At 49.5% G+C, this 13,769-nt stretch overlaps 1 protein-coding gene across 1 annotated transcript; it reads left to right on the top strand.

Moving 5' to 3' along the window:
- Positions 1-6,924: 6,924 nt before the first annotated feature.
- Positions 6,925-8,385, top strand: LOC136303440 (forkhead box protein J1-like). Its single transcript, XM_066207109.1, has 3 exons — positions 6,925-7,446; positions 7,501-7,851; positions 7,924-8,385. The coding sequence occupies exons 1-3, from the start codon at positions 6,925-6,927 to the stop codon at positions 8,383-8,385; spliced, it is 1,335 nt and encodes a 444-aa protein (XP_066063206.1).
- Positions 8,386-13,769: the final 5,384 nt, after the last annotated feature.

The raw sequence follows: 13,769 nt of genomic DNA, 5'->3' as shown, positions 1-13,769 counted from the left end.
CTAAGATTAGCCCAGTAATCTTCATGCCTAGGAAGAACTAAGAAATAAGGCACTAAGAAGTACTTCTCTGTCATTCAAATCTCTTTTAAAAAAATAAATTAAAAAAATTTAGGCTTTCTTGTAGCTTAAAACATCTAGACGAGGTGACCCAGCACCCTGTCCAGCTGAATCTTAAAATTGCCCAGTGCTGGGGAATCCACCACTTTCTTGGGGAGATTTTTCCAATGGCTGATTTTTCCTATTGCGAAGCATTTTACTCCTGTGTCTAACTGGAATCTCCCCAGAAGTGATTTGAATCCATTATCCTTTGTCTTTTCCATGGGAGTCCATATAAAAAAAAGGATTTTCCACCTTCTCTGTAGCCACCCTTTAAATACTGGGATATGGTGGTAAAGCTTTCCCTGAGCCTTCTCTTCTGACAGCTGAGCAAGAACATTTCTCTCAGCTGTTCTTTCTATGTCAAGCTTCTCAAACCTTGATGTTCTTATTTTTGGCTCCTTTTGGGCCAAATTTTGGACATTTTTGACATTTTTGATCTTTTTTATCATTTTGGGTGGTTTTGGCTCCTTTTGGGTCAATTTTGGACAATTTTGACTCATTTTTGAATATTTTTGGGTCATTTTTCGGCCATTTTGGGTCAATTTTGGGTCAATTTTGAACGACTTTGTGTCTTTTCATCATTTTTGGTACATTTTGGTTCATTTTGGGTCAATTTTGGGTCAATTTTGACGATTTCTGTGACTTTTTCTTTCCCCTCCCCTCCTGCCGCAAAGGAGGCGCCGGAGCTGGAGCTGCCCCTCCCCACACGTGAGGAAATGGGGGGAAATCCCTCAGATTTGGGCAAAAAATGGGGAAATTGGAGAAATTTGGGTGGAAATTTGGGAAATTTCGGGGGAACATGGGAAATTTTAGAGGATTTGGGGTAATTTTGGGAAAAATTGGGGTAAAATTGGAGAAATTTGGAGAAATTTTGGGGGAAAATTGTAAATTTTGGAAAATTTGGGCCAAAAACTGGGAAATTTCTGAAAAATTCTGGAAATTTTGGTGGAAATTTGGAGAAATTTGGGGGGAAATGGGAAGTTTTAGAGGATTTTGGGAGCTTTTGGGAAATTTTGGTGGAAATTTGGGAAACTCGGGTCAAAAATGGAGAAATTTGGAAAGGGTTTTTTTGGAAAATAGGGAATTCTGGGAAATTTGGGCCAAAATTTGGGAAATTTGGGTCAAAACTGGTGAAATTTGGGAAAAATTTCAGAAAATTTGGGAAAATTCGGGTCCAAAATTGAGAAAATTTAGGGAAAAATTTGGGGAAAAATCAGGAATTTCGGGAAAAATTTGGGGAATTTTGGGATAATTTGGGGGAATTTTGGTGGTTTTAGGTAATTTGGGGAAATTTTAGGGAAAATTGGGGATTTTTGGGGAAATTTGGAAGATTTGGGGGAATTTTAATAGATTTGGGGAGATTATTTGAGGAATTTTTGGGAATTGGGACATTTTGGGGAAATTTTGGAGATTTTTTGGAAAATTTTGGAACAATTTTGAGGGATTTTGGGAAATTTTCAAGAAAATTGGGAATTTCCGGGGAAATTTGGAGGATTTGGGGGAAATTTTGGAGAATTTTTATGGATTTTGGGAGATTTTTGGGAATTTGGTGAAATTTGGTGATTTGGGGTTTTTTTGGGGATTTTGGGGGAAAATTTTGGGGGATTTCAGGAAAATCAGGAAAATGTCTGGAAATTTGAGGGATTTTGAGAAAATTTTGGGGAAATTTTGGGATTTTTTGGGAATTTTTCGCTAATTCTGCCTCTCCCCCTCCTCAGAGCTTTCGCTGGAGCCGCTGGAGGAGGAGCCCACGTAGAGGCGGGGCCTAAAACGGAAGTGGGAGGAGCCAGAGCCCCAAACGAGACTCGGGGGCGAGGCCAAGACCAAAGATGGGGCGAAATTCCCAAAGGAATCGTAAAAATATTGAGAAATTCCAGACAGAATGTATAAAATAAAACGGTGAAAAAACCAACATGGCGGCCAACAGCGGGTGGGGCTTAAACCGGAAGTGGGCGGGGCCTAAGCAGAACTCGAGTCGGGGTGGGACCAAAAACCAAAAATGGGGAGAAATTCCACAAAAAAAATTTGGAAAACTTTAAAGGAAAATTGAGATACAGAAAGAAAAAACCCAAATGGCGGCCGGGTGAGCGGGGCTTAAACCGGAAGTGTGTAAGTGTAAACAGGAAATGGGTGGGGCTTTAAACCGGAAGTGGGCGGAGAAATCCGGACGTTGAGATTCTGGCAATTTTAATTGTCCCTAATGAGTGGGAGGAGCTTCAACAGGAAGTTGGTGGCGTGAAAACCCGATGTGGGCGTGGTTTAAAAAGGACATGACACCGTTTAAACACAAAATGAGCTCAGGGTGAGAATGTCAAGAAGGGGGCGTGTCCTGATGATGTCACGACTTCTCTCCCTCATTACCATCCCGCCCCTTCCGGCCCCGCCCCCCGAGGTCTTTCCAGAAGTTCCGGAGCCACCGACGCTCGATCTCAGCAGGTGAAATCCTGAAATTTTGAGGGCGAAATTTGGGAATTTTGGGAAATTTGTGGGATTTTTGGGGATAGTTCCAAGTTTCTTGGGATATGGGGGAGAATTTTGGGATTTTTTTGAGATCTTTTGGGGGGGTCGGTGAAAATTTGTTGGAATTTTGTCAAAATTGTTTTAAAATTTGTCCAAAATTCATCAAAATTTTGGGAAAAAAACGGGAAAATTTGGGGAAAAATTGTGAAGAAAAAAATTTGTAGAAATTTGGTAAAAAAATTTAATCAAAATTCTTCAAAAATTCATTGCAAAACCATCAAAAGTTTGGGAAAAATCGGGGAAAAATTCGGGAATTTTTTCCTGATTTTCCAGGAATATTTTAGGGAATGTTTTGTTAAACTTTTTTGGGATGATTTTCGTCAAGTTCAATTCTGGTGTTTTTGGAGAAATTTTTCGCGATTTTTTGAGTCAGAACTTTGGATCAATTTTTAACAAATTTTAAAAAACAAATTATTGAAATTTAATGAAATTTGAATTAAATTTTTATTAAATTTTGGCCAAAATTCCACCAAACTTTGCCTGATTTTCCCGATTTTTTCTATTACAATGTTTTAATTTTGGGGGGAATTTTTTTGGAACTTTTGGCAATTTTTCAGGGAATTTTGGGAATTTTTCCTCAAATTTCTCCTCCTCCCCCTCCCAGGCTGCTCCTTGACCTCGCCCAGCCCCCGGAAGGGGCGGAGCTTGGCGCCATCCTCAGCCGGATTGGCCATGCCCCCTGGTGGCCGAGCTTGGGTGGGCTTCGGCCACGCCCCTTTCTCCTAAACCACGCCCACTTCCCCTTAAACCATGCTTTAAGCCCCACCTCTTCATTTCCCTCCACATTATCCCCCACCCACTTTACGCCACGCCCACTTGTCATTCAAGCCCCGCCCACTGAAGCCCCGCCCACTTTCCTCAACCCGATTTTACGCCCACTCCCGTTTTGCCACACCCATTTAAGCCCCACCCCTTTACCTTTAAGCCTCGCCTATTTCCACTTTAAGCCCCACTCACACAAGCCCCACCCACTTTTATTATCCCTGCTATAACCCCACCCCCTTAAGCTCCTCCTACTTCTCTTCCCACTTATTTTCTGCCCACTGAAGCCCCGCTCCCTTTCCCCCAGACCTCTGTGCCGCCCATTGGCTGCAAGTGGAGCAGCCCCGCCCCTACGGCCCAATCAGCATCAAGCTCCCCCCACAGCGTCAATAAACCACGCCCACATGGCCGGAAATGGAGTTGTGAAGGTTTTATTGGGGATTTGGGGAGGAAACGTGGGAAAAAAAATCGGGAATTTTGGGAGGAAAATTTGGGAATTGGGTGGGAAAATTTGGGGAAGTTTTGGGAGGAAAACTTGGGAATGTTTGGGGAGAAATTTTGGGAATTTGGGGAGGAAAATTTGGGGATTTTTAGGGTGAAATTTGGGAATTCGGGGAAAATTTGGGGTGTTTGGGGGAAATTTTGGAATTTTGGGGAGAAAAGTGAGCTTGGAGAGAAAATTTGACAGTTTTGGGAGGAAAATCCGAGAATTTTCAGGGATAAATTTGAAAATTTGGGGAAAATTTTGGGAATTCGGGAGAAATTTGGGAGTTTTGGGGGGAAATTTCGGGGAAAAAAGTGAGTTTGGGGAGAAAATTTGGGAGTTTTGGGAGGAAAATCCGGGAATTTTCAGGGATAAATTTGGGAATTTGGGGGGAAAATTTGGGAATTCTGGGAAAAAAATTGGGAATTTTGGCAGGAAAATTTGAGGGGAAAATTCTGGGGTTTTTAGGGGGAAATTTGGGAATTTGGGGGGGAAATTTTGGGAGATTTTGGGAGGAAAATTTGGGAATCGGGCAGGAAATTTGGGGAATTTTTTTGACAGAACTTGGAAATTTTGGGGGGATTATTTTTGGACTTTTCACGGATTTGGGGGAATTTTGGGAATTTTGGGGGGGTTTGGGGTTGAATTCGGGAATTTCGGGTGAAATTTCAGGATCTGGGTGAATTCCAGGAATTTTTTTGAAAAACTCTTCGGAATTTCATCGAAATTTTCTATGTTGCGCACAAAAAATCCAAAAAATCCCCAAAATTTTAAAGGATTTTGGGGGAAAATCCCAATAATGTCAAGCCCCGCCCACCATAGAACAAGCCACACCCACTTTTTATTTCTTTGTTTTTATTGGCTGCTGGTGACGTCATGCAACATCGGGAGCAAGATGGCGGCCTGGGCGGAGTCCATGGAGGCCACGCCCACCTGGAAGCGCTGAGGGTCGGCCACGCCCACCCGGCGCAGCAGCGAGAGCAGCGATTGGCTGAGCACTGGAGGGGGCGTGGCCAAGGAGGAGCAAACAGGAAGTGACAAAAAAGGAGGAAAAAATGAAAAAAAATCCCAAAATTTTACCCCCAAAATTGCCAAATTTTCCCCAAAATTCTTGAATATCCCCCAAAATTCCCCATTTTCCCCAAAATCCCCAAATTTTACTTCCAAAATTCCCAATTTTCCCCAAAATTCCCAAATTTTCTGGCACGGCCCCACCCGCCCTGGTGTCTGCACTTTCCTTCTCAGCTCCGTGTTCCCTCAGAACCCTCCAGGGATCCAGCATCCCAATGAACGGCTGTGGAGATTGGACACAAAATAAAGATGCTTGACTCCAGTCAGGAGGTTTTATTTTACAATTCTTTCAGCCCTTTTATAACACTCTGAGCTAAAAATCCCCCACGTTACTGGCCCATAGGGCTGACACCTCTCCCGTTGGCTGAGTGACAGAAATTGCAAACGACACCTGTTGTCATGGGAAAGGAATATTTTTTGTTGTTTCGGGAAAAAAGAAAAACTGTCGAAAAGTTTCCCTCGAGGAGAGCTAGCTCAGGAAAGATCGAGTCCACAAAGGGCAGCAGGGGCGGCTCCCACACTGAAGGTAACGGGAGGAAAAAAGCTCAAGAGCCCGGATTTTGTATCCCCACTGCAGCAGCTCCACAGCTCCAGCCGGCAGAGCTGTCCTGGGGGGCAGGACACGGCCTTGGGGGGCGGGACACAGACTTGGGGGGCAGGACACAACATTGGGGGGCAGGACACAGCCCTGGGGGGCAGGACACGGCCTTGGGGGGTGTCAGGACACACTCTTGGGTGGGGGGAGGACACAACCCTGGGGGGCCAGGACACAGACATGGGGGCAAGACACAAGATTGGGGGGGCCAGTACACAGCTCTGGCGGGGGGGGTCAGGACACAGCCCTGGGGGGCAGGACACGGCTTTGGGGGTCAGAACACAACTTTGGGGGCTGCCGGCTCTGGGCACGGCGCCTCCCTGGGCACCGCCCTGCTTTTGCCCCCTTTTTTTGGGGGGTTTTTCTTTTTTCCCCCACACATTGTTTTTCTCATGTCTTGTGCCCTCCTGCACTTCCAAAACCCACTGTCCCTCTCCTGACCCACGACAGCCCGCGGGGCTGGGCCTCGGGGGGCACGGGGGGCGCGGGGGGCTGCCCTCGAGGGGCTGCGGGAAGCGGCGGGGGCTGGGCTCAGCCCCGCACGGCGCCAGAGGAGCCCGTTCAGCGGCCGGGCGGGGAAATGCCCGTTGGTGGCAGCGTCCCCCTCGAGCCCAAGGCTCGGCAGCGCTGCCGTTGCCCCAGAGCCGCTCCCGCCCACACAGCGGCAGCTGCTGCACTCCGGCCGCGCTCTGGCTCTCTCTGTTTCTCGGTCTCCTGGCCCAAAAGCAGCGCCGGCATCCCGGCTTTGCAAGGCCGGAGCCAAGGCCGCGTCCCCCGCACGGCATTTCCCCAAGGCTGAAGCCGCCGGGTCGCTCCGAGGGACGCCGCGCTTGGGGTGGATCCCTGCTCCGGGTTAGTTTGGGGGACCGGGGGCAGGAGGAATGGCGAACAGCAGCAGAGCGAAGGGAGCGGGGATGGGATAGGATGGGGCGGGAGAGGATGGACGAGTGGTTTAGGGTCCGTAGGGTGGAGGTGTCGGACTCTGAGGTGCCGTCCTGACCTGTGGCAGGTGTGAGAAACCGCCTTGCTTGGTGGGAGGGCAGGACTGGATTCGTGTTGTTTGAGGGCGGGGAGGGGATGTTGATTTTCTTTCGTTCTTTCTGCGGCCAAAACCTCGCCAGGCACTGGGCGGGGTTGGCTTTGGGGGGCCCGGGGACGCGAGGCTTCAAGGGAATTTCCCCGAGGCTCGAGGCTGCTAAAGCCCCTCCCAGGGCAGACGTTGTGGCTCCCGCGCCCAGCGCCCCGGGGACGCGTGCCACCCAGCGGCACCGGGGACACCCGGCGCTGTCCGGGTGCTGCTCCTCGCTGAACCTCAACCCTCTGCCTCTTCTCCCTGCAGCATCTGCCCCATGCATTTTCTGCCTCCACGTGAGCCCTGCCCGGCGCCGAGGCCATGGCGAGCCCCAGCCCCGTGCTCGAGGCTCAGGAGCAATCCAGCTCCAGCCAGGAGCAGCAGCAGCAGCAGCAGCGCCGCGAGGAGCCCAACCTGCTGTGGCTGGTCAATCTCACGGGCGCCGACCTCGGCCTGCCTCCCATCTCCGAGGATCCCAATGATCGCTGCAGCATCTGGGAGAACCTGGTGAGCTTGGTGGACTTCCAGAGCCCGGGTTTTCCCCTGACCTCCGAGGAGCTCTGCGACTTCCTCGACATTCCCAGCACGGCCACGTCCTCCTCCTCCGCCTCCAGCGCAGGCGAGGTGACTGCGTCCCTGCCCCAGACCGTGCCCAGGTCCCCTCCGCCCGCCGAGGACGTCGACTACAAAACCAACCCGCACGTCAGGCCGCCCTATTCCTACGCCACCCTCATCTGCATGGCCGTGGAAGCCAGCGGGAAGCCCAAGCTCACCCTGGCCGCCATCTGCAAGTGGATCCGCGACAACTTCAGCTACTTCTGCCGCGCTCATCCCAGCTGGCAGGTAGGAGCCGTTGGCAGGACTTCAACCCTGGGGTTTGTTCTCTTTTGCATCTAGAGCGCCATCCAGGACAACCTGTGCGTCAACAAGCGCTTCGTCAAAGTTCCCTGGGACAAGGGGGAGCCGGGCAGAGGCGCCTATTGGAAGTTTCACCCTCAATACACCAAGTGGCCCAAGAGCAGCAGCTCCGAGGGCCGCGGGGCGTTTCCAGAGCAAATCCCGCCAGCCTCCAGCAAGCGAGCCCAGCCAGCAGCTCAGCGTGCGCCCAGCCCGGCCCATGGCAGCCTCGAGGTGGGCGCGGAGCTGCAGCAGCCGCTCCAAGAGTTCGAGGAGTTTGGGAGCAACCTCTACAGCGATCCCGTGGGGAACGAGGAGGGGCAGCAGTTCCCGCAGCAGCTCCTGCAGCAGGTCCCAGAGCAGTTTCCAGAACAGTTCCCAGAACAGGTCCCAGAGCAGTTCCCAGAACAGTTCCCGGAGCAGTTCCCAGAGCCCTGCCCCACAGCCCTGGTGGCCGAGGCTTCTTGCCTGCCCAGCGATGCCCCGGGCGACCCCGAGGAGCCGCACGAGCTGACCGCACTGATGGGCAGCATTGACTGGGAGGCTCTGCTCATCCCCTCCCTGGAGCAAGATTTCCTCGCTCTCGACAACTTGGAGCTGCCACCTTCCACCCTGGCTGAAGTGTTGCCCCTGTGCCCGGCAGGGGAGCAAGAGCAGCAGCAAATCCCCGCCGAGCCCGGCCTCACCACGCCGGGCTTGGATGAAAACCTGACGGCCATGGCTTTCCTGGAGGTTGCCTGGAACGAGGAGACACCGGAGAATCTCCTCCCCAGCTGCAGCCTCCTGGAGCAAGGGGCTGAAAACATCCAGGCCTCGCTGCCCAACATGGATGTCATGGACTTTGTGGTCGACCCCTTTAAATCTTTCGTAGAGATGGGCGATTAGACTACATTAGATAGGATAGGATAGGATAGGATAGGATAGGATAGGATAGGATAGGATAGGATAGGATAGGATAAGATAAGATAAGATAAGATAAGATAAGATAAGATAAGATAAGATAAGATAAGATGCTGCTTCCCCTCCTGGGTGGGACCCGGGGGCGTGGGGGGGAGACAGGACCTGAACAGGATGGGGGGACACGGGCAGTGCCCCCCTGTCCCCGCTGTGCCTCCCCCGTCCCCACTGTGCCCAGCCCCCCAGTGCCCCCCCCCATACCTCCCAGCACCCCCTGCCCCCCCCAGGCCCCTCCTGACCCCCTCAATGCCCCCCTGCTCTGCCCCCCTCACCTCCCCGGCGCCCCCCTGCCCTGTCCCCCACCCCTCCCAGCTCGGCCCCCCCAAATCCCGCCCGCCCCCGCGTTCTCCGCTGCCCCGGCGAGCGGGGGGGGGATGGGGGGAGTGAGGTTTGAGGTGAGGGGGGGTCTGGGGTGCAGGGATGGGGACACGGGGGTCAGGGAGTGTCCGGGGGGGGTCACCACTCACCCCAGAGTCCTGCCGGGGGGAAGGGGGCGCTCCGTCCGGCACCTGGGGAGAGGAAAAGGGGGAGGATTCCAGGGAGGGAAGAGCAGGGCAGGCAGGATGCAGGCTGGGGGGAGAGGCCAAGGAAAGCCCCCCGGGGTGGGGAGGCACAATTTAACCCGGAGTTTTTGGTGTTTGGTCCCAAAGGGATCAGGGGATGGCTGAGGTTGGAAAAGGCTGTGGTCACCCCTGGCCACGTCCCCAAGTGCCACATCCACACAGCTGTGAAACCCCCCCAGGGATGGGGAGTCCCCCTACTCTGGGCAGCCTGGGCCAAGACTGCCTTTTCCAGGAGGAATTTTCCCTCAGATCCAACCTAAACCTCCTCTGGGAGCCTTTCTGCCTCACCATGTCACCCGAGAGCAGAGCCTGACCCTCACCTGGCTGCCCCTCCTGTCAGGGAGCTGTAGAGACCACGGAGGTCCCTCCTGAGCCCCTTCACATCCCTCAGCCTCTCCCGGTGCTCCAGCTCCATTCCTGAAACATTAATTTTGAAGAATTAAAGATTTTAGTTGAACCAGATATTGCTGAAGTAAGACAGATACACTTCCCTTTTGATAAGCAGAAGCCGGATTTAAGGAACTGATAAATCATGGGGCCTGTCAACTTATGTTTGTGTATTCTGACTAATCAATAGGCTTCAAGAAGGACAATGAATTCATAAATCAAATACTCCTGGGAAAACAGGATTCAGTTGTCACGCAACACTAAAAGGTTAAAAAGTCAAAGCAAAGAAGACTCACTTACTTCATCATTTTGAGACCCCGCCCCATAAAAAAGACCACCGACCCATTTCAAAGAACAAACCACGCATGCTTAATAGCTTTTGGCTAATTACCATACGAAGCGGGGAATGGGATGCACTAAAGTCATGAATATACATTTGTGTTTTGGGTATTCAATACTTCTGTAGATAAAAAGACCCTGTGATCTTCTGTGAGCGCGCGTGTGTTTGGGAGCTATCCCGCAGGCTGCCCGGCATCGTAGTTAAACATACACTTTCTAACTTTAAACTCTTAGAGAGTCTTTTGTCCGTCATAGTTGGATATCGGCATTAGGGCGATATTCATATTTTTTTAATAATTCATTATGGCGAGCCAGGCAGGAGCCTGCTCTCTCTCGCTGAGGGGGCCATCGGGGTCTAGGACCCTTTTGGGTGCCCCCCAGGATTTTCTGGGTAGAAGGCTCCTGCGACCCCCTGACGCCCCCGGAGACAGACCAGAGCCTGCTGGAACTACGGACAAAAAGGTATGTTTAAAAAATAAAGTCAAGAACAAATACTGAAGACAGGTACCTTTGAATAGAGGCAGCTTGTAAGTCATAAGAGACGTCTTATGCAAAGCAGAGGCCTGAATGAGTTTTGGAAAAACTCCGCGGAGTATCGTAGATGGTTGTTTTGTTTCCAGGTAAAGAACCTGGCAGTTGGTGGCTGCATCCCGAGTGGCGGGGCAGCAACGGCGGCAGCAGAGCCGCTGGTCTAGGGTCTTGTTGGTTCTAAAGCAGTACTAGCTCCGGTTTCGGCTTGTAGTTTAAAGGTGCACCTTGGTAATGCATAATCTGAGGGGCTAGCCTGAGTTTTGAGATGCAAAGGGTCCCGTTTTGAGTCGTGGGCCCGCGCACCGGATGTGTGTGTGTGTATTGCGGGCAGATCTGTGTCTGCTTGGCGATCCCGAGGTTGTGTGATCGTGAATCAATTTTGTACCGTTTGTGCTGCGGTTTGTGAAAGCTTGTAGAGCAGTCGTTTCTGTTTGTGTAATTTTGGAATCTGCTACTAATCTCTAATCTCTGTGTTTTTGGAAATTCTGCAACATGGAAGAGATTTTAAAACCCCCGCTCATTGGCGGAGAGATACCTCTGTCTGAGAAGGAGAAGGGATTTGGGAAGGCTGTGGCGTCTCACGGGAAGGCTGTGTGCTAGTTTTGATCGTTTAACTGATAGTGTGACTTCAATTAGTTTGTTGTTCAGTAGAAAAGCCCCGTGAGTGAATAAACTGTTTGTAGAGAAAAAAAAAAAAAAAAAAAAAAAGGAAAAAAAAAGGAACAAAACAGGCAAGGAGATTTTTTTTCCCTCTCTTTCTATCTATGCCTGACATAGCTGGTGATCAAGGGTACTTAGTGTCACCTTGGTAGTCAGACAACAGGCTGAACTCACAGCCTAAGGCTATGTTTCCCAGCTCTTTGTAAAACGCCGAGGGATTTTTGGCAAGTGGAAGTTTGCAATTGCCAGAGTGTGTGATAATATCTTCAAAGTGCTGTAGTCCTCGGCTGCAACTGCAGAAGAGCGAAGGGGGAGTGTGGGATCGAGCCCCGCCCCCCCTTTCCTGCAGGAGGGTCTGTGCTGTGTCCCGGCCGAAGTCTGTAGGATTTTAAGAATGTATTCAGAGTCATAGAGGATCTCCCCACCACCTTGGCTGCTTCCTTTGAGAGCCTAAAACTGTGCCTGACTGATTGGAAAAGTTTTCGTTTGTCTGGTTTTGCTTTTCGTTTGTTTGCTTTAATAAAAAGATGTTTATCCTTTTCTTAACCATAAGTTCTTGTCTCAACAGGTAATGCTTCGAGCCTTAGTTTGAAAACATCTGTTTTGCTTTTTATGCCTCGAGCCTTGTTTTGATTTTTCCTTTTTTGCTTTTTAACCATAATTCTTTCCTCAACAGCTGAAAGTACAGCTAACTTTTTCCTTTTTAAAGTCAACAAACTGGTTTTTGTTTCGTTTTGTTGTTTTTTCTCTCTTGTGTTGATTTTGATATATGCCCAGGAATAGGAGGCACAAGAATTGGGAAGCTGGTTCAAAAGAGTTCCCCTGCCCAAGGAGGGGCTGCTACTGTAAGCAGTGGACTGTGCTTCGTGGTGCACTCTGTCAAGGCTCGTGGGTCCGATAAGGGTACAAGTGGCTAGTACCTAAGAGTGGAACCATAAGCCCGCGCAGCAGTAAAATATTTGAGTTGCTGGAAAACGAAATTTCAAAGATCTTAAAGAAACCAGTACAAATTCCTAAAGTTGAGTGTGGCCAGCATATTTTTGTACCAGAATAATACCAAGTGAAACTTAAGAATTAGAATAAGATCAAAAAGCATTAAAAAAAAAAAAAAAAAGAGAATTCTTAATAGACACAGGGGCAACATTTTCAGTGCTGAATAAGGCCCTAATACCTGTAAACAACGACTATGTTATGGTAAAAGGAGCAACTGGCCAATCTGAAAAAGCTTATTTTTTTTGCAAACCATTGAAGTATAAATTGAAAAACAATGAAGAATTCATTGATTTTCATATATGCCTAAAGCTCCATCTGCACTTTTGGGCAGAGATGTGCTAGAGCAGCTGGAGACAAAAATAGTATTTAAGAATTGGAAAATTATTTTGGAGGTAAAAGATCAACAATATGTAGAACTGTTAAGCTTAATGATGATAACCAAAGAAACTGAAGTTGCCAATGAAGAAGAGAATTTCAAAAAAATAATAAATCAAGTGTTTCCTGGGGTGTGGGCTTCTGACATACCAAGCAGGGCAAAGAATGCACTATCCGTATAGGTCAAACTTAAAGAAAGAAGGCAGCCAGTAAAAGTTAAACAATAGCCCCTAAAGAAGGAAGACAGAGAAGGGATTAGTCCAATTATTGAAAACATTTGAAGATAAGACTACTAAAAGAGTGTCAGTCTGATTTTAACACTCCTCTCTTGCCAGTGAAGAAGCCTAAGAGATCATACAAGCTAGTACAAGACTTAAAGGCTGTTAATAGGATAACTGAAGACTCGTATCCAGTAGCTGCTAACCCTTACACCTTTTTAACTCGTTTAATCCCTGAACTAACCTGGTTTACTGGTTTAGATTTGAAAGATGCTTTCTTTTGCCTCCCTCTCCATGAAGCCGGCCAGAAAATCTTTGCATTTGAGCGGGAGAACCCCAAAAGTAGACGAAAAACTCAGCTCACATGGTGTGTTTGCCTCAAAAGTACAAAAACTCCCCCACCATATTTGGGGAACAGCTTGCAAAAGATTTGGAGTCTTGGGAACCTCCACCAGGAGAAGGACAGTTGCTCCAGTATGTGGATAACCTCCTAATAGCCACCCAGACCCAGGAAACATGTGTGGACTGGACGGTAAGCCTCCTCAACTTCTTGGGCCTGCAGGGGTATCGGGTGTCCCAGAAGAAAGCCCAAATGGTGAGACAAACAGTAATTTACCTGGGCTATGAAGTGAGTGCTGGACGGAGAACCTTAGGGCAAGATCGCAAAGAGGCAATATGCCAGACCCCAAAGCCTCAGACAGTGAAAGAACTGAGAACCTTCTCAGGCATCACAGGATGGTGCAGACTGTGGATTTATAATTATGGATTACTTGTTAAACCTCTGTATGCCTTGATCACGGAAGGAAGCAGAGATCTTCAGTGGACCAAAGAAGCGGCTCGAGCCTTCGACCAGCTAAAGAAAGCCCTCATGTCAGCACCAGCCTTGGGACTTCCAGATGTAAGTAGGCCATTCTTTTTGTTTTCTCACGAGAAGCAAAGGATCGCTTTAGGGATACTAGCACAAAACCTGGGCCCGTATTGAAGGGTAGTTGCCTACCTCTCTAAGCAGCTGGATACGGCAGCTAAGGGGTGGCCAGGGTGCCTCAGAGCCGTTGCAGCAGTGGCAGTGAACATCCAAGAGGCACGCAAGTTCACCCTGGGCCAGAAGACGACGGTGCTAGTGTCTCACAAAGTGTGTACAGTCCTGGAAGCGAAAGGGGGGCATTGGCTCTCCCCACAGAAATTCCTGAAGCACCAAGCTATACTGGTGGAACAGGATGATGCTGAGATTGTGGTAACTAACACT

The sequence above is a fragment of the Chamaea fasciata genome, unplaced genomic scaffold, assembly GCF_029207755.1.
Source record: "Chamaea fasciata isolate MVZ Bird 193981 ecotype frontalis unplaced genomic scaffold, bChaFas1.0.hap1 SCAF_34, whole genome shotgun sequence".
In the NCBI taxonomy this organism is placed as follows: Eukaryota; Metazoa; Chordata; class Aves; order Passeriformes; family Sylviidae; genus Chamaea; species Chamaea fasciata.
This window is presented reverse-complemented; position numbering and strand designations above follow the sequence as displayed.

What these genes read in the sequence shown, in the direction of transcription:
- LOC136303440 (XM_066207109.1), top strand. Translation starts at nt 6,925, where the DNA reads ATGGCGAGCCCCAGCCCCGTGCTCGAGGCTCAGGAGCAATCCAGCTCC. An exon ending in GCGCTCATCCCAGCTGGCAG is followed by an intron (nt 7,447 to 7,500) that starts GTAGGAGCCGTT and finishes TTTTGCATCTAG; the next exon opens with AGCGCCATCCAGGACAACCT. An exon ending in CGCAGCAGCTCCTGCAGCAG is followed by an intron (nt 7,852 to 7,923) that starts GTCCCAGAGCAG and finishes TTCCCGGAGCAG; the next exon opens with TTCCCAGAGCCCTGCCCCAC.